General features: G+C 42.2%; 1 protein-coding gene and 1 long non-coding RNA gene across 3 annotated transcripts; one reads left to right on the forward strand and one right to left on the reverse strand.

Annotated features, from left to right (window-relative positions):
- Positions 1–2,995: 2,995 nt before the first annotated feature.
- Positions 2,996–10,291, reverse strand: LOC146767588 (uncharacterized). The gene is made up of 2 exons (XR_014955126.1): positions 10,208–10,291; positions 2,996–9,304 (listed from the first exon to the last, which is right to left on the reverse strand). It is a non-coding gene; the product is annotated as an uncharacterized LOC146767588 (long non-coding RNA).
- Positions 10,292–10,395: 104 nt separating this feature from the next.
- Positions 10,396–12,700, forward strand: HMGB2 (high mobility group box 2). 2 transcript variants are annotated; one of them, XM_021524750.3, is made up of 5 exons: positions 10,396–10,527; positions 10,933–11,103; positions 11,276–11,421; positions 11,511–11,685; positions 12,158–12,700. In XM_021524750.3, the coding sequence occupies exons 2-5, from the start codon at positions 10,954–10,956 to the stop codon at positions 12,311–12,313; spliced, it is 627 nt and encodes a 208-aa protein (XP_021380425.1). In that variant the 5' UTR covers positions 10,396–10,527; positions 10,933–10,953; the 3' UTR covers positions 12,314–12,700. The 2 variants fall into 2 exon arrangements, with proteins under 2 accessions (XP_021380425.1, XP_021380429.1); XM_021524754.2 differs by having other exon boundaries at positions 10,396–10,445.
- Positions 12,701–20,043: the final 7,343 nt, after the last annotated feature.

Raw genomic sequence — 20,043 nt, forward strand, 5'->3', positions numbered from 1 at the left:
AACAAACGGAGCTCCGGCCTTTGTTAGGGCTGATCTTACAACACACGTAGTCAGGGCTCCGTCCTGCGTTCCTGTAGCAAAGCCTTTTGAAGACAAAGGCGACGTACAGTGCGAGTTTCTAGTTTTGTCATTTAAAAAGACATTTTGTTAGTAAAGGTGACTGTAGCAACAGGAAAGCCTTGAGAATGCAGAATTATTTTCGCTAATGATGAACCAAGACCTTGCTGTGCACACGGCTGGGTAAAATAGACACTCTGTGAATACTTGACAAAAGCAGGTATTTTTAGTTTTGAGGCTTTACAAAGCTACACAAGAGATGCGTTGGCATTAAATCATTTAACAATTCAGCTGTTGACAGCAGAGTGGCAAAAGCAGCAAGCTCTGATCTACTGTCTTTTCAAGCACATTCAAAGGAGGCACAAGGAAGGGAGAGGTTTTGCTTTCCCTTTGAACTACCGCAGATATTCCTTTAAATCTCAGAAACGGCATTTGAGCTGAGCGTGCTCAAAGCGCAATGATTTAATCACTGAAATATTTGACCGTATCGCTTGCTGTGCGTTTCCAGCTTGAAGGAGTAGCAGGGAGGCTGGTGAATAATTCAAGGAGACACAGATCCTGCGTAAGTCAAAGTTCTGCGTGAGCCGAGAACGCGATTATAGAGCAGTTTCAGTTTGTGCTGCAGATGGCTCCTTAATCTGATTGCGTAACCGGGTATTAGAGAATAAGGGCTGGTCCCACTGTCGCAACCGAATGAAGGATACAGAAACTGAAGCTACCCTGAGCACAGCCACAGCAGCTCTCCGAGGCACGTTTCGGTGATTAGCGAGGGGAATAGGAGGAGAGTTGGAAAAAATACTGAACTCTGCTTTGTTATCAGCCAAGCTGAAGACTAGGTTTAATTCCATGCTCTGCTGCTGAACAATCTCAGGCAGCAAAGGTTTGACTCACTTTTTTAGTTTCTTGTGATTTCAAACTTTTGAAATCTGTAGTAATGTTAAGATAAAAAAGAACAAAACCCCCAATATCATAGCAGAAGCTAAAATCTGGGAAAAGTGGGACAAAGGTGAGTTCCAGGAATTCTTCAGTGAAAATCTGGGTCATGAATAGCAATTTCTAGACTCTTGGACTATGTCTTTTGAGGTCCCTTTTTATTTATTTATTTATTTGTTTGTTTTTAAAATTTCAGATGGATTTGACCTTACTATGAGCATAAAATATTCTGACTGGCTCTGGCTGCTGTTTGGTTTGATGGAAAGATCACGTGTGCATTTTAAATGTTTCTGATCCTCTTTGAGCAGTTAAAAGCCTGACTATGTTACCCAGACGTGCTTGCCAAGATGCTAATTTATAAGCGTAATTTCGAGTAAAGTAGTACCATAGTTTCATGATTAGGTCATGATAAGAGAGTCGTGGGACTTAGAAAGATGGTTCTGTTTCTGCTGTAAGCTGCTCGTTTTCGCACCTGTGCCCTGTGCCTCTTTGTGCCCATAAAAATATTGCTGTGGCTGCACAGCAAACTGTATTGGGTTACAACTAAGCTAGCAACAAGAAAATTTGTTTAGATTTAATCCTGACCTGTTTTACCACTCAGTTGCAAGATGCCCCAGCACCCGGGATGGTGCAGTAGAAGGGCAGCACTCTGACAGGGGATGACCACCTCATTTGGTATGAACGCCTGCTTACAGTAACAAAGAAATCATGTCACTTTTAATCTTGCATCACACGTGGGATGAAAAATACAAAGAACTGCAGCTACATGGGTTTATCAGAAAGTATGAAGCTTACTACAAAACAGATTTACAAACTTTCATGAAGCTTGGGATACATTAAATAAAAAGCAAAATCATTGTGGAGTATGTTGTCTAAAATTTAAGTTTTTTAATACAAACTCTAGTACTGGGTACTAAATAAAGCATGTATGGGGACATATTTTAAATAAGCATAAAAACATGCAGGATTGCAACCATATACTGATTAAACTTCAAAAATTAAAACAGTTCAAAGGAAACAGCAGCTCCAAACCAACTGCCCTGTACATGATGTGTCATTAGTACTTGCAGCAGAGCTGAGTAGTACAGAAGGTAGCAGTAATCTATATCCCTTGGGCCTACCAAGAACACAGCATGGATGACTTGTGACATGCAGAAAGAACAGGAGCTACAGCATCCCGAAAAGTCTGAATTCACAGCTCCCAGGCTCTGAAGTCAGCAGGACTCAGTGGCCCCTCCTGGCACTGAGGCAGGCCAAGCACATCTTTCTAAGTGGTGGAAGCCCAGCAGCTTGTTCTTCTCTGAGATGCCATATGTCCCAGCTCCTGTTAGCTTTTGACTGATGTGTTTTGTAATTTGAGAGAGAAGAATGATAATCAGATACATCACCTTGGATATATTGAAAGCACATTGCAAATGCATTACTAGTAATCAATCCTGGAAGATAAATGTTGCTCTTGCCACTTTGTATGCATTTCCATGGCATAAAGTTCAGCTGGGGAGGACGATTCTCTTCCCCAGCAGGTACCTTTCACTTGAAGTCCAAGAGTACATTAGTGCACTTGTGTTCAGCACCTGAAATTATCCTCTTAGCAAAAGGAATAATAAGGAAAACTATTGGTAGGCATTTTTTCTCAGCAAATACACATTTTATTTGTTATATATTGTAACTACTTCAGTGAAAAAAAATTCTTTTAAAACATTTGAAAAATTCTGCAAATTCCAGCACTCACTCTGGTCATTTTAATAAAAAAGCAACCTAATCTATAAGCAAGCATTCATGGGCTGTGATATAAAGAACAGTGGCCAAATCTTCCTTACCAGAAATAAGTGCTATTAATTTTATTTTTCCTTTTACTTTTTTCTGATTTTTTTAATACCTCATTTTCCTTTCCCACTCCAGCACCACCTAACCTTCTACTGCTTGTTGCTCTGCTTCCAATTTATTGTCCAAATTTGTTAAAGCATAGACCCAAAGCTTAGGAATATTGGAACTTGCCTACAGTTTTGTTTTTTTTTTCCTTTACATGTTTTAGGCTAAGATAGTTAAAATACAATTTCAGATAATTAATTTTATAACAAAACCTAATCTATTTTAGTAATACACATAGACCTTATTTTATATGGTTCAAGAAGTGCAGTAATAAAAAGAAAAAATCATAACTTTAACCAGAATTATCTCCAGGTCTGAACTGAGCTGAAGCCAGTCTTTCTTTTATAAGCATTTGGCCTTGTACACTGAAAACTCAAGCTGTATAAAAGAATATATATAACAAAGGCTTTTATTAAAAGATTTTAAGCAGTAAAGAAGGTCCAAAACTACACATTTTATTTTAAGAATAATTTAGGATTAAAAGTGAAAAACCAATGTACTGTAAAAGATTTAAAGTTTTGTAACACGCTCCCTTTAATGGTTTGTGCAACTTCTCTTTCATAATAAGCCATTAGTTACAGGAAGCATGAGATTATCTTCTGGTAGAAGGCATCATTCTTATGTGCAAAAAATATGTTATATTCTTTGTTAAATGTACTTGACAAATTGTTCGTTGGTGGGCCTAAGCAATGAAGGATGAGTTAGGGGAGGGAGCTCAAACACAATGACCACCCAAAAGCAGAGGAGCCAACCTTCAGCTTTGCTTTAGGTACTCCTCAGTTTCAACACCCCCCACCCCCCCAGGAGTCTCCACTCAACCCAAGTGCACCTCTATCTCTGCTTGTTTCACAGCCACTGATCTCTTGTTCATCCAGGTTGCTTTGATTAACATTGTGTTTCACATTATATTAGATCGCACAGAGACTCCATTAAATCCTCACTCATGCTCTTCAGAAATACAAAGCAGCTCTCTGAAACATAATGAGGAAGAGTATCACCCCCAGAGGTTTTGTGTAATGCAATAAAAATTTAACTACTAGTAATAGACCAATGTGGTATATTGCTTACAAGTTATTTTTCAGTCCCTTGAAATGAAATAAAAAACCTGCTCAGATTTTTTTTCCCTGTAAGATAAACTGTCATATCTTTTCAGCAAATTTTGCTGGTCTCTAATGCACTCTTGATACCACAAAAAGCACTCTACATACTGTCATCTGTGCTACAGTCTTGCATTTTGTGAGCTATTGTTTTGTTGTTATATAAATTCAGATTTGACAATGGTTTTAACCTCTTGTTTTGTACAACACATACTACACCATCTTCAGATTTCAGGTTTTGTCAGAGGTTTTTTCAGGTTTTGTCAGAGGATCCTAGAACCTACAGGGCTCTGTTACACCATCATGTCCTCTTCTGGTACACATTTGTTTCACAGAAAGGAAAATAGGAAAGTTCTGTAGCCCTAAGAGCCTCTTAGAGTGAGTGCCCTTGTCCTTGCAGTTCAATTATAACCATCTCTAGGTCTGACTTCGCTCTAGGTGAAGTTAACAGCAAGTTTTAAATGCCTCTTGGGAGCAAATGAACACTTCTTCCACCAAACCATCAGTTAGATACTTGGATTCCCTCAGTAAAAACAATATAGTCTGATACTAATGCAGACACTTTCATAAAAATAAAATCAATAAAATTACACATGCATTTGGGGTTTAAATGCTTTCCTGACCTCCTGCAGAGCTCCTGCATAAAAGATACAGATAGGCTTATATGCCAGCAAGCTCAACCTCCCCTGTTACTGTAAAGTTCTTTAGCAGTATAGAGTAGGGCATGCAATGGGGTGCTGTAAGGAAATGATACATTTATATCACCAGCTGCTGGAAAATCCCATGGGAACCATGACTAAAAATGAGACTCATGATTCAATCAACAATTTGAAAACTTCATGAGCATTTTCTTTCTAGTCTCAGATCACCTATGTATCCTGTGGTCATTTCTATGACACATATCACAGCAGTAGTTTCCAGAAGTAACAGAATAAATTATTCTCCTAACAATGTCTACATTAACAAGATGCATGCCACATGACCAACACTTGAGACGCATTTAAGTTTAATGAGACCTATTGAAATTAATTTAAGCTTTTCTGGATGCAAGACGAAGACCAGTATGTTCATGAATATCAATCACAGTGCTTACAAGGTACTTTGTTGTTACCAGCCAAACCTGCTTATTTCTGCTGGCTCCTTCCTCTTGCAGCCCATGACACCCAGCCTTGTCAACTCCCACTGTTCTCTTTCCCAGAAGACTTTAGAGCTGCAGTGACATAGGAGACAGATTCTACTGTCAAGTTCAGCCTCATTTTAAGTTTCTAGCCCACATGACCACAGAAGGAAACAATTCCTTAGACTGGACAAAGGTATGAACAAAGCATTCTGCTTGGTCCATATGTGTAAGTCACCGTGGGTTGACAGGGGCTTCATTCTGGCAGCAGCAAGCACCAGCAGCTACTCTCAAAAATCAGAAGCTGGACTGTTACTACGACCTCTTTGGATCTCCTCAATAGGTGTCACACCTCCAGGACCAGATGCAGTCCAACCCTATGTGTTACAGCTCAGAAGGAGGAAAAAAAGTTTTCAATTCACAAAAGACAGAACAATTTTATTGGCAATTAAATTTAATTTCTTAAGAGTAAGTTGTGTATATGTTTCAGGCAAAGTACCAATGTTTTCCAACACTGGAAGAGTTTGGAGATGGGGAGAGAATATAAAGGTTTTTTCCCATTTAAACCATATTCTTTCTGTAAAATAAGGGCTATCTACATTCTAGAGCCCCTCTAAGCTGCCTAGTAAACTATTCAATATATAAAGACAAATTGCTGCTTTCTGCTTACACCTGTAAAAAGGGATTAGCAGTATAGCAAAACAAAGAAAATTTTTAAATATATTGAGGGGAAAATGCTGCATGAGTATTACTTTGAATGTAAACGAGAAAGTGAGTAAAAGCCAGGTGAATAGAAATGCAAAAAAATGTTTTAAAAAGTTAAAAGCTTGTAAACCAATGCAAAAAAAAATAGGTACTGTCAAATGAAGACTGAAAAAGTTCAGGTAACAATTATTGTGATCAGGAATTGCTATTGTTTCTAATACAGATAACTGCGTTAGTACCATGAGATTTGCAGTATTTATTTCTTAACATATGACTGCTGCAGTTTCAGCTTTTGCTCTGCAGCTGTCCCGGATAGTGTCTCATGCAGGCTGCCTTTGTTTTAGATATTGGGTACACAGCACAAAATCAAAACAAGCTCCTGGGCTTTCAGACTAACCCAGCCTAGTGTAACTAACACAGCTGCATTTGCCTATGAGCTGCTTAACTGGTTATGCAGGCTTTACAATGGCTCACATAATAAAACCCTAATGTTTAAATGGTAAATATATTTCATTTTTACAACATACATATTATTTACATGTTGTACAACACTAAAAAAACTGGGGAACTTCTAACACGCTGTCTTAAATGCAATTCTTTAAGATATTTGCAGAAATACCAGTTTTGTAAACTTCTAGGCACCAGCAGTTATGTTTTTATTGAAGTACAAAGAAAATGACTGTTTATAACTGGAACACTATAACAAAATAAATTTTGTGTTGAACTTAGGTAAGCAGTAGTTTAAATAGTTTTGATTTTTGCTTTTCATCCTAAAGCTTCCACCATATATCTAGTGAGGGATGCTCACAAAAAAGAGGCCTAAAACATTATTGCTATCTGTAGACTTTGTAATTCACATTAAAAGGGTTTTCAAAGCAGTGACCTACTTAAATGCTTTTTGTGTCTTGAATTTTAATTTTTTTTTTCCCTGTAACAAAGAAATGTGCTGATTAAAGCTTTCTTTCAACATCTTCCATTCCTATTAATGAAGTTTGGTTTGATTAAAACTGAGAGCAATTTTACCTCACATTCATTATTCATCCACTGATTTTTCAGGTCTGGAAGAAGAAACTGCCTATCAATCAAGAGTGGTAACTTTCCAAAGCAGAATTTTACTGTCATTTTGTACATTAAGGCATATTCCATACAGGAATTTGGCTAGTAGGACACTCTCTGGGAAGTGTCAGTAGAGCTTCCTTATTGAACTGACTGAATTAAAACTGACAGCACCACTACATAAATACACTTACATCAGAATGCAAGTTAGCAAACTACAGTTCTATGACCTTAACTCTGACCAATCTCCTCAGCTGAACAGTATCTGTTGTAATGGATCAGCTGATGATTTAATTCAAATAAAAGGCCTTTGTTCCTTTCTTCCCTTGCTTTGTCCACACTGACACCACTGTCCAGAAAAGCTCTAGAAGCAGCCCACAGAAGCTAAGAGATACAGTATGACAGAAAGCAAGTAATCACTCCTGTCACACATTTTTGTTGTCTGTGACATACTTTTCTTTAAATCCATTTCTCAGCTCCATAACATGGTCTCACCCATCTGGTCTTTTCTCTACCTTCTATCTGACATTTCTAGCCTCATCACTCATCCTCACTTGCAGTTTATTGAAGATTAAGCCAAGTTAACAATAGCACCCCAAATTGTGGAACAGATTAGAAATTCAGAAGGGCTCAAGGCCAGAGAGCCATAAAACCTAAGAGTTGTTTCATGAGCAGAATTATTCACACTGAAGTAACTCCAAGTCCCAGAGTTTATGCTTCTTCCCCACAAGTGTCATGCACATGTGGTTAATAAATTAACCACGCGTACCGACCAAAGTCAATACTGCACAGATCACTGCTTTAGAAGAGTAACAGTGACTGAATCTCTGGAGACAGAAATTGTGTTTTTGTCTGAAAAGTGACAGTGTGGAGCAATGAAAAACAGTGACAGCTTATTGTGGAAGCAGAGAAGTGCTTTTCCAGGCACGAAGGCGCTGGAAGGAAGGCTCAGCTTTGGGAATGACAAGTTCCTAACATCAGCATTCTTGTGTAGTGGGGCTTTCAGCATTGGTGCTGCTGTGGGAAGCTTCCAGTATCGTGTTCGAGCATGGAAAATTCTCAATAGTGCCTTCCTTGTTGGAGGACAGACAGATGTTACTTTGGTTTCTCATGTGCCCTGTGTTGTATGAGACAGCATGATGTAACACACTATGGGTCTAGCAAAGCGTACAAAAGCTTGCTTTTCCAGCTAGGAAAATTTAAAGATCCTAATTTCTTTCTTAAAACATTTGAAAGGCAGGTCTCATTTTTTCCCATAGCAATAATTACACTTTCTCACCCCACCTGCTTTTCCACAATAATATTCTTCATATTCTTAGAGCAGATATAAAAACAGATGCAACAGCAGACGCCTTACTGCAATTACATCACAAAATTTCCAAAGACTGTTCCAAAGTAATATTTTTCTATGAATGTGCTATATTAATGTTAAAGCAGTGAAAATGTAAATAAAACTTACCTAAAGCTTTTTTCAACCCACTCCTCTCCAATAATTGAGAGAGAGTGTCTAGGTCAGTCTAGCATACGAGGAATGTTTTACACCACAGATACCAATGGTTGTACTACGATTCACTCAGTACCTACCACTATTGTAAAATTCTACCATGTTTTACAAAATTGCTTTAGTAACCTGAACACATTTCACAAGTAGCTTTTATACAGAGGTGGTTCACCACAAAGTAAATGAGTGACCCATCTGGCAGCTTAACTCATGAAATAGTGCTTTCCATGCAAAATATGAAGTAAAGGCATTTTTAAAGCCGCATAATGAAACAACTCTCTGCAAAGTGGACAGATCTACATAGAATTTGGCACCATAGAACTGAGAACATTAATTTGCTATGGAGAAGCAATGGAATAGAGTCATAACGAGCCCTAACCAGAACATGAAACATTCCCCATGGAAATGTTTTATTTTAGGAGGTAAGGAAGACTAAGCTTTATTTGTATGCTAAACACTATCAAAAGTAATAGCCACATAAGTGAACTGATACAAGGTTTTGGAGAACTGGCTTGGGAAGGCTTTGGCATCTGCAGAGGCCATGCATAATCTGTGGGTTGCTCTGTTAATATACCTCCCAACTACCCTCTTCTGTAGCAGATTTTGGCTTTTAGGGCTGCAAGTTTGGGCAAACACACAAAACTTAAAAAGAAACATAAAAAGCAGGAATTTAGTACCACATTAGTGAATTGTTCCACATGAACCTATACTTGTCAGAGGGAAAGAAGAAAAGCTTGAAGAACTGTACCTGGTAAGTTCTTATACTCAGCAACTCTGAATGGGGGAGACTGAAGATAAAGACATTGACCACTCTCACACCTGCAGCTACTCAGTACTCTCACATAGCTTAGGGATTTGTTTTTCTTACCATCGAGGAAGGTTAACATGATTAAAGTTCTGCTGAAGGCACCACATCTTCAGTAAACAAAGTAATAACATGCTTCTCACTAGAGCTATAAAATACACCTGAAAAAACAAGTGTTAGGACCCACTTAGATTACTAAGAATATCTATCCAAAGTAGAGAATTAGATGAAAATAATCAGACAGAAGAAAACCAGTCAGCAAAACCAGTATAATGTAGTCTGGGGTGACATCGCAGTATAAGTGACTGTATGGACATGCCAGTTTTCTCCGCAAACCCAAAGGGCCAGATTTGCTGCTAGCGGTGCACTTGAAAGCATTGCAGCAAACCACGGGTGTGTTTTACATTAAAACCTCAGTTCGACCGAGATTGGGTCCCAGGCTTTCTACTGCTGCAGCCTGCACTGTACAGAGAGCACCGAGCGCGGAGAGCGGCACCTTCCCTTCTCAGCGCCGGTGCCTCTGCCGCGGTCTGAGCGGGGAAACCAGCCCCTCACGGGCAGCCCGGGCTCTTCCAAACCCCGCCAGCCCGGGAGAAGGGAGCTCTCTCTGCCCAGGGATCGCTACAAGCCACACGCTCCTTCCGTGGGGAACCCGGACTGGAGCCGGGGGCGGGCACCGCCGCAGCCCCTGCCCCGCGGCGGGGCGGGCCAGCTGGGCCTCCAAGGAACGGAGCTCGCTTGGGCACCGCAACGCAACTTTCAGCCCAGCTTTACGGCCAGCCGCTGCTGCCCGCAGACGCCACGGCACGGAGGGAAGGACAGAGGGAGAGGGCGGCGCTGCCGCCTCGGCCGCCCCCGAGCCGGGCAGGCAGAGCCGAGGGGGCCGCCGCCAGCCCCGCGCCCTTTGTATTTTTAAACCACGCTGCGGCCCCCGCGCCCCGCCCAATCAGATCGGCCGCAGCCCCCGCCGGCCAATGGCAGCGGCCCCCGCGGTTTTTTAAACCGTCCCTCTCCCCCAATCGCCGCCCAGCGCGCTCCGCCCAGCCCCGCCCCCGCTCCCTCACCCCAACCGGTTCCAACGGGTATAAGCGCCAACGACCCCCCGCGCTCATCCCAGCCCGGCAGTAGCCCGGCCGTGACGCCAGAGCGGCAGGCAGCCAATCCCGCCCGGCTCCCGCGCCAGGGGGCGGGGCTGCGGGCAGTTTGAACCGGCGCGGCAGCCAATGGGCTGCGGCGGGGCGGGCCGTGGGGCGCCGCGGCTCGGGTTGCTGTGGCGGGCAGCGCCGCGGAAAACAAGAGGCGGTAAGAGCGCGGCCGGCACCACTCGGCAGCAGCGCCTGAGGCAGCAGAGCCGCGCGCCGCCCGCCCCGCTCCGCTCAGCCAGGCAAGGACCGCGCGCCCGCCGAGCGCCAGCGCGCCGGGAGGGACGGAGGGAGAGCGGGCAGGAGCGGACACCAGCGGCGGTCCCGGGCGCAGAGGCAGCGAGGGGCTCCCGCGGCGGGCAGCCCGCCCGGGGCGGAGGGGAGATTCCTGGCGGGCGGGTGGGGCCGGGAGGCGGCGGCGGCTGCGGCCCCGGCGGGGAGGGCCGGGGCACGGCGGGCGGGCTGCCCGCCGCGGCGGCGGAGCGGCGCCCGGCGGCGGAAGGGGCCGCGGCCGCGGCGGGCGGCGCGGGCCGAGGGGCGGCGGGGCGGGGCCGGGCGCGCTGGGCGGGAAGGCGCCGGCGGCAGAGGCGGGAGCGCGCTGGGGGCGGCCCCGCCTCACGCCGCCTCCCCGCCCGCCTCCTCCGCAGGGACCCGCCGCCGACCTCGCCATGGGCAAAGGCGACCCCAACAAGCCGCGGGGCAAGATGTCCTCGTACGCCTACTTCGTGCAGACGTGCCGCGAGGAGCACAAGAAGAAGCACCCGGACTCGTCCGTCAACTTCGCGGAGTTCTCGCGGAAGTGCTCGGAGCGGTGGAAGGTGAGCGGGGCCGGGCAGGGCCGAGCCGTGCTGAGCCCTTGCCGGACCAGCCCCCGCCCCTGCTGCGGGCTGCTGGGAAAAGATCCCCGGGAGCAGCTGCTGCTTAGGCGTTAGTGGGTCAGCAGCTGCTTTATCTCATCCAGACTCTTCTTTCCCCTCCGTGTGTCCACAGACAATGTCAAGCAAGGAAAAAGGAAAATTTGAAGAAATGGCTAAAGGAGACAAAGCTCGTTATGACAGGGAGATGAAAAACTATGTTCCTCCCAAAGGTGAGAAGAAGGGAAAGAAAAAGGACCCCAACGCTCCTAAAAGACCACCGTGAGTGTTTCTATGACTCCCTCCCCCCACAGAAAAAAAAGTATTCTGATAGCTTGATACTTCACTTTAATCACTGTCTCTTGATGTAGATCTGCATTCTTCCTTTTCTGTTCTGAACACCGTCCGAAAATCAAGAATGAACATCCTGGCTTGTCTATTGGAGATACAGCAAAGAAATTAGGTGAAATGTGGTCTGAACAGTCGGCCAAAGATAAACTGCCATATGAACAGAAGGCTGCAAAACTAAAGGAGAAATATGAAAAGGTACAGTAAAAGTAATACAACAATATTAAAGTTGTGGAGCTCACTGTAAATATCTGACTTGTGTCTTGCACCCACACCATATGGGGCTTGTAATTATACAATATGGGCCTTTAGAAGACGTGGAAAGGTGTGGCGGGGCAGGTATCTGGAACCCTTGCAGAGGATGTAGGTCTTGCATGTCTATAGAGATTTTACCAGTAAGATGCCTTACTACCAGAAGACAGGTCATCTGCTTGCTAAAATAAATATAGTCAGACTCCAAAGCACCATGGCCATAAAAATCTTAAAACTGTCTGCATTGCATGTTCTTTTGCTTAAAGATTTAAGCATGAAAATCCCAAGGTGGAAATGCTGCTTTTTTTGCATGCACTGTATCTGACCTATGCAGTACAGTAGTACTGAAATACCAAAGCAGTACAGATTTGTCTTCTGTATTATTTTGCTAGTAACTTAAGAAGCATTTTTCTTGCAGGATATTGCAGCATATCGTGCCAAGAGCAAGAGTGATGCAGGAAAGAAAGGCCCAGGTAGGCCTGCAGGATCTAAGAAGAAAGCAGAACCAGAGGAGGAGGAGGAAGAAGAGGAAGAGGATGAGGAAGAGGAGGAAGAAGATGAGGATGAAGAATAAATGAATTTCCTGCTGTAAAGATTTATGCTCGGAATCCAATATTTTGCTAAGAATGTGAACTCAAGTGCAGCTCATTGTTAGCTTCAGTATAAGAATCTGTACAGAATTGTGTATAGGTAATGTGGTTCCTTTATAGGGAGACTTCAATTTATAATGTAAGCAGTAGCCAAGGGCTGCTACAGTTTGGTTTGGAAAAACAAGAGTTGTTGAATGTTTCTACTGTTTCTGCATATTTAATGGTTATATTGAAATTCAGTGACTGATAGCCAGGTGTTTCTTTCTAGCTAAGTAAAACAAAGGTAGCTTAACAGCTGATCTTGTATTTTGTAGTATTTTGTTGCATTGTATTACTTTTTTAACAGTTTTGTAATAAAATGTTGTACATTATTCTGTGTTCCTGATGTTTCTGTGAGGCTGGGCACTCCCAGAGTGCTGGAATCCCGTGTGGGAATGTGCAGTGTTCTTTGGCTCTTGCTGTTACTGCAAAACTGGCAAGTCCCTTAAGCATTGACTCCTGGAGCTTTTGCTGCCACTTAAACTCCTTTAACTGATTTCCTCTCCCACTGCCATTAGTTAAAACTGACGCTTTCCTTACAGTAGCTTTGCCTGTGTTGCCTTGTGGGTGAAAAAAAAATCCCTTAAATAGTGAAATTCTTGATAATTACTCCTGGGTTATCTTCTTTCCCCAGACTGTTAAAGCACAGGCCCTTGTTTTGGCATGGTAGCTGATAATGAGTGAATGTTTGGAACTTTGGCTTCCAGAGCTCAGGGTCACTGGCTTGGCTATAAGACAGATATGGTTAGAGCCCTGTCTTCCCAGATGTTGCTACTCCTTCCCTCTCCCCCTGGCTCCAGTGTTACTGGCTTCTCATACACGGCTTGCAGAACAGCAGGAAAGATATTGGAATGTTACCTCCACACGTGCCAGTAGATTCCTGCAGAAAGAGAAGGCATTTGTATAGAGCAAGTGTTTCTGATATGTTCCTATTCGTGGTTGTAACAGTTACACTATTTCTTGGCTTTTACTTTAATACATATAAAGGCTTAAATCTAGGTACCTAACAGTATTTTCGACTGGGGAATTTGAGATCCTACAGCTAAACTAAATAGCTCAAGTTTAATTTGTTGAGCTAAATACCAGGAAATAACTTTTATTAGCCCTTGAAAAGCCCAGCCCTGAAATGTGTAATGTCTAAAAAATTAAGTAATATAATGGGCAGGCTTCCAAGATTTTGTTTAAAATGCGTCCCTATTGTCCATTAGCTTACTAAGTACATTTGTGTCCCATCATTGTACTATGTGTGAGATAAAAAGTGTTTTCAGGACATTACTATGGTAAATGTCACTGGGTAGGTTAAAGATAACAGCACTCTCTGAAACAAGAGGCTTGAGAAAAACAGTATATTCTGATAAGCATTGAAAGTGAGTAACTGTAAAGGCAATTCAAATATTTTTATACTGGAGTAGGTGTCAATCTTTGAGAGCCTTAGAAAATCAGAATTGCTTTTTCCTCCCCACTCTACCCCTGAGATATATAAGTGGCATCAGAAGGATTACCTGCTGTTTTACGTGTTGGACCTGCCAAAGATAACTTGGCACAGGTGAGATCAATGGCTCCATTTTTCAGGCTCAGATTTCCTGAAGCCGCAGGCATAAACTAGAAGTGAGAGGCAGGACAGCACCTCCAGTGCTCAAGAACATTTTTTACTGTAGCATTTGCAGTCCTACAGCACCTGTATCCTTAACTCAGAAATTCTTCCATCTAGAGGCAATTCCCTGCTATAGTGCGTATCCAAAATCATACTGATCTTGTTACCACAATCTGTTCAGACTTCCCTATAGAAACACAACACCATGTCCTCTCAGTTCTAACATTCACTCCCTGGGCAGAACAGTGATACTTCATGAAGTCTTTCTGATAAGATTATTTAAATTTTCTGTAGTGAAGGGGTAAAGTCAGAGTACATTGACTAATTTTATTTTTTGAATCAATTTTTTTTTGTTTGGGTTTTTTTTTATTGAAACAAAATATAACCCTTCAGGTGTCTTTACAAGTTGCAAACCAAAAACTCTGCATCAGGCTGATCTATCAACTGAGAACAATGCCATGAATAAAGATAAGATTTTTTTTCAAAAACCCACATTTTGTCCTTTCTGCAAGAAGGATGTTCAGTATAAAGGCAAGTGGAAAAGAGTACATGAAAATTACTCCTTTCAAATTAAGCTTTAAAAAGTATGATATGTCAGGTCAGGGAGTTCATGTAATGCTCATCTGTGAGCACTTGCTTGAAAGGACTAATACATAATCAAAGTGTAAGGGGAATGTTCAGTAAAAATAAGGCCATAGAAGAAAAGCTGAATTACACCTTACTGCTCAATACGGACAAACTTATGAAATAACTCAGTGGAGGTGAGCTGGGAGGTCTAAAACCAAAATGAAAAGTTTTACCCAAAATGGTTGAGGCACTGGGAAGAACTCTCACATTTCACTACATGTTCAGCATAAAGACATCCCACACAGTAAAGCAGACCAAAAGACCACCAAAAAGAAGTCTGAGGTGGATAAAGAGGAAGAATGAGAGAATAACAAATGTAGGAAAACAGTTTTGAAAAAGTTCAAGTTATTTCTAAACCAGTAAACCAAAAAAAACCCCAAAAAAAACCCCGCACATCAACAGACCAGACACGGGAACATGTGGCAAAGCAAAAGAGCATCAGAGCAACATGAGGAAACAGATGAACAACTTTCAAACACATCTGTTGTGTCTGAACTCCAACCAGCAACCAAGCCTCACTCAGCCAGTCACTCCTCCAAACAGTAGCATGAGGGAGAGAACTGGAACGGTAAAAGTAAGTAAACTCATGCCTTGAGATAGAAGCAGCTTCATAATTGAAATAAAATAATAATAAATGAATAAATTATACTAAAAAGGAAAATAACAAAATTATTAAAAAATGCAAATAAAGAGTTGCAAATGAAAAGCAACCAAATAATGCTCAGCCAGTTTCCAAGGAGCTTCAAGAGCTTTCACCCTAGTAATACACTGACTCTTATGGCATTGTATGTCTATGTGGTCAGTGGTGGGGGTCACCTGTCCAGCTGTGTCCCCTTCCAGCTCCTTGTGCACTCCCAGCCTCCTTCTTGCTGTCAGGTCAGCATGAGAAGCTGAAAAGTCCTTGACTAAGTGTAAACACTGCTCAGTGACAACTAAATCAACATTATCCCTCCCCTAAATCCAATACACAGCACTGTACCAGCTACTAGGAAGAAAATTAACTCATCCAAAGCCTGTGCACCCACAGAACCAAAACGGCTGCCAAACTGTCCCAGGGACAATGCATGGTCAAGATACAGTAGCAATGTCTAGAAGAAAACTTTTTTAACCTTGTAGAGGGGTTTCAGGCAGTTTTCATGACAAAATTTTTTAATGGAGGAAGCACGGTGAAGCATCTGTCTCAAATACAAGTGTAAAAGAACTTGAAACAAAATGACAGAACAGATGGTATTCATCCAAGAGTTCTAAGGAAATTCAAGGGAAGAAATGGCTGAACTTTGAACCGTACTTTATATTTTTTTCACTTAAAACGGTCTCAAGTACTAAATGAATGGAAGGTCACAAATATGACGCTAATGTTTAGAAAACATTCTGTGGAGATGCAGACAGCTTCAGACTAGGAATGTCCATATGACAAGTTGGTAGAAGCCACAGTATAGCTGAGAATTGCTGGACAAATGACTACATAGAACTTGTGATTTCATAAGAGGAAATCATGTTCCATAGAGCTGTAAATATTCTTTGAAGAAATCTGTGAACCTTAAAGTAAAGGAGATCAGGTACGTTTATCTGCTTGACCTTTTCTGGTCTACTTCTCATAAAAGAAATAACTCACCATGGAAGATCATGCATGAATAACAAGAGCTAACAGTGAAGATCTGCAAAGCCAGCCTGCAGCCTGAAGTGACAGAACAGTAAAACCAGCAGGCGAAATATGGTGTTAGTACAAATTGCATCACATGTTAATATGTGCTCCCCTATCACATGTGAAGGGGGAAAAGCAGGCCTAACATTCAAGTTTTGGGTAATATGGGGTAATATTACATTAGTCTAGAGGAGATGCTGGAGCTGTAACAGATAATTCTGTGAAAATAAAATGAATGTTTACTAGAAAAGCAAATAGCATGTTAGGCATTATCAGGTAAAAGAATCACAAACAAAACAAATATTTAGCATTGCCTTATCATTTTCCTAGAGAAATAGAAGGTTTCCTTTTTCTTAGGTCACTGAAGAACAAAGCCTATTTACAAAGCTGGTCTTATTTTTCCAAAGCTAAACCTATGGTCTGGAAAGTCATAAATACACATATGTGTATGTGTGTGTGTGTATGTGTGTGTCTTGATTAGAATAGCTACAGACCTAGGAACTGTATATATTCAGTATATATAGCCTTTAAAACTCCTAGAACACTAATGAAGTTGCAAATGATTGTGGAGAGAAAATCACAAAAAAAAAAAAAAAAAAAAGTAGGAGTTTTACCTTTGATTAGTCTATGATGTATTGAACTTTTCCACAACAGTTTATCATAGGCATCTGGTCTATAACATTGGTACATAATCTAGTACATATTGTTCAGTGATGGATTATTTGCTGTGGTAGTGAGAGTTGCTGATCTCACTTCACTTGCCTTAGTATAGATTCATTTTTCTGTTTGTTTTCTCATTTTGGCTTCTATTTCTTTACACAGCCTGAAATATCTAAGTGTTTGGCCAGCAAGCTCTGCATTTCCAGAAATTGCTGGGCCTCTTGTATGAGCTGCATCACAATCCATCTGCTTTTCCATGATCCTATTTGAATCCAGTGTCAAGAGTCCCATAACAGACCCCAGATGTTGAGCTCACTGCTGCATTCTCCAATGCACACAGCCCTTTCAGGGATACATTAAGTCTCCTAACTGTGGAATAGCAGAAGATTCAGATCTACCTGATAAAAAAGATGATTCCCTACACAAATTCCTCAAATTATTTAATTGTCACAGGCCAGCACCAACTAGTAAGTGAACCTTTATATTGCTCTGGTTATCCTGTCAACCTGAAACCAACTATCTCCCTTAGCCTCAGTGTTGGAGAGGCTCATGATATTCCAGAACTGAATATGAAGTCAACCACCAGAAAAATCTTTATAGCTAGCAGATCCAGGGTTCCATTGGTAAGTAGTACAGCTATTGTCACTATTTCCTGGCCCAAATGGTAAAGTTTGTACCCATAAGTAATTTCTTCAGCAGAGCTGGAGGGATGACATTTGTATGGATAAGACCACAACATTCTGAAAAGCCCTTTGAAAAATGAGCGGTTATTGATGTTGTCAGTGCTGCTACCTTGAAACCAGCTCTTGATAGGTTGAACTCTGCAAGGACCTAGCACTGACTATCCCTTCAGGAATTAAGACCTTTAACAAGCCTTCATAATTCACCTGTATCTCACTGATTTGTCACAGGAGCGGAGTACACTGCAGAACCAGCATGCCTCTTCAGAAACATTAAAACTTTTTGCATAAATCAGATGACATATGACTAAAGTCTGCCTAGACTGAAGCAGCAGTTGGAGAAACTCTATACTATTAAATAGAAATGCCATTTCTAGTCAGAAAGTGCTCGAATTATATCATGCCAGAAGCAGAGGCAAGGTTAGACAAGTATCCTTGCAGTGTCCTTTCACTGCCCTGTACTCTTTGACCACACTGATCCTTCTGACCTCTGAGTGGGATAGCCTGCTGTGCTACCTGGACTTTTGATCTGATCTTGCATGTGCTTAATGTTTTAATGTTATGTTCAGTTCATATCCTAATTCAAAATATTTGTCAGCTTGCCCATGATAATTCTGGAATATGGACACCATTTTTTCTCATACTGACTTGGAATATAATGGGATAATGTTACAGGAAAAAAAGCCCCTAGTGTTTCTTATCTCCAGCTGGAAATGGCCCATTCAACATTACTTTGTCCTCAAAAGTTTTAGTATCAATAGTAACCAGACCCCACTTTGCTACAGGGTTTCTGAAATTGTTTTCCTCAGCGACACCTCACACCATCTTACCTTCTCTCCCAGATGGTAGGGCAGACAGCTTTCCTTTCCATTGCCAGGTTGATTAGTTGTATTTCTAGAGGTTCCTTGGCATCTTCAGGACAGGCAGGAACTTCAGTGCATTCCTCAGTGCAATTGAAAGAGCAGCATGACTAGAAGCCTTCCAGAGCTGGGCATGCTTTTTTTCTTGGTCAGCTTTCCCAAAGCGCTGCTTCTTAGGAACTTAAAAGAATCTTCCAGAAGGCTTCTACTTTCATCCAGTTCTGCTTTCTTCCACAGCTTCTGCTGTCTCAGAAATAAAAACACAAACCCTTCATTTGTAGCTGTCTATTGGGCAATTGTGATGGCCTTGAGGGCTCTGGCAAGGTGCTGCAGCCATCAGCAGGCTCAGGCTGGCAAAGCTGGCATAGCCAGGCAGGGCTCAGGGTCTCCTGTGCAGAATGACACAGTGGGACAAAGTGCCTGGCTGTATAGAGAAGTGTTTTCACCAGCTTGCAGTGGGGTACTTTCACCACCAGCCCTCACAAATGCCAGTCTCCATGGCTCTGGCCCAGCTGTTTCCCACAAGTGCTAATGCTGTTTCCCGTGGCAGCTCTAACTCAGGGAACAGACACCCCCACACACAGATGATTCAGCAGACTTTGTACTCAATGACCTACTCCTGTCTAATGTCAGTGCTTCTAAAAAGATACTTTCTTTTCCTGGGGAAATCCTCCCACAAAATTTCAAGGAGAAAGGCTGTATTTGATTCCTATTTCTACCTTAGTGCCTTCACATGGTTTGGAAAGCCCATTCCAAGCCTTGCTTCTTCATTTGAAGGCTGTAGCTAAACAGAAGTCTGGGCATGCTGCCTTCTTAGTTGACACACACTGCCACCAGCAGCTCTTTCCAGGGAAGTAAAATATCATCTCTCCATTCATTTTCCCTTTCCCAGGGATGTTCAGCCAAAAGGCTGCTATTGCCATCATGCTCATCTCAGGCATTAGTTTGTTTGTTTTTCATTATGAGTTAGAGCTACATTGCTTCTCCTACCTTTCTGTTTCTTTTATATTTTTTTTTCTTTTGTGCAGGAGACATTACTCTTGCACAAGAAACATCATTTGAATGTTAGATCACTGGAGGCAGATCTGCTTTCACACTGAGTGATTACATTCATGAGAGCTGCTGGACACACTCAGCCCTCAGCTCTGCTTTAGCTGCACTCCACTTCAGAGGGGGCACTGTTCCTGTCCCTAAAACAACAGTGTTTCTCCTCTGTGAAGCAAATTAGTAGGAAAAAGTAGGGCTCTAACATGCAAACAAACCTTTTCATCTTGGTGTTTCAGCAGCTCTAACTCCTCCTTACAGACTTGGATGCTTGTCACCTTCACTGACCTGTTGACTGAAGGAACATGCATTTTTCATCAGTCAGTTCAGACCCATCAGCCACCACAGACCACTGCTTTGCTGGAGAGTCTCCATCCACACTCTTGTTCAGAAAAGCCACAGAGCACTGCGATGAGGTAAAAATCCCAAGGGCTGTGCAGACACCTTAGTTTTAATATCACCAGGCCCCACATTACAGGGTCCTGGAGAACACTTCATTAGTTCCTCCATATAAAGAACACGTCAGATTTTTAAGATTTAAAAAAAACAAAGGGTACTAACCATT

The sequence above is a fragment of the Lonchura striata genome, chromosome 4 (genome assembly GCF_050655825.1).
Source record: "Lonchura striata isolate lonStrDom1 chromosome 4, ASM5065582v1, whole genome shotgun sequence".
Lineage (NCBI taxonomy): Eukaryota > Metazoa > Chordata > Aves > Passeriformes > Estrildidae > Lonchura > Lonchura striata.

Excerpts from the sequence above, each read along its gene's own strand:
- HMGB2 (XM_021524750.3), top strand. The coding sequence starts at position 10,954 with ATGGGCAAAGGCGACCCCAACAAGCCGCGGGGCAAGATGTCCTCGTAC. Across the intron at positions 11,104-11,275 it reads AGTGCTCGGAGCGGTGGAAG|ACAATGTCAAGCAAGGAAAA; the intron begins GTGAGCGGGGCC and ends GTGTGTCCACAG. Across the intron at positions 11,686-12,157 it reads TAAAGGAGAAATATGAAAAG|GATATTGCAGCATATCGTGC; the intron begins GTACAGTAAAAG and ends TTTTTCTTGCAG.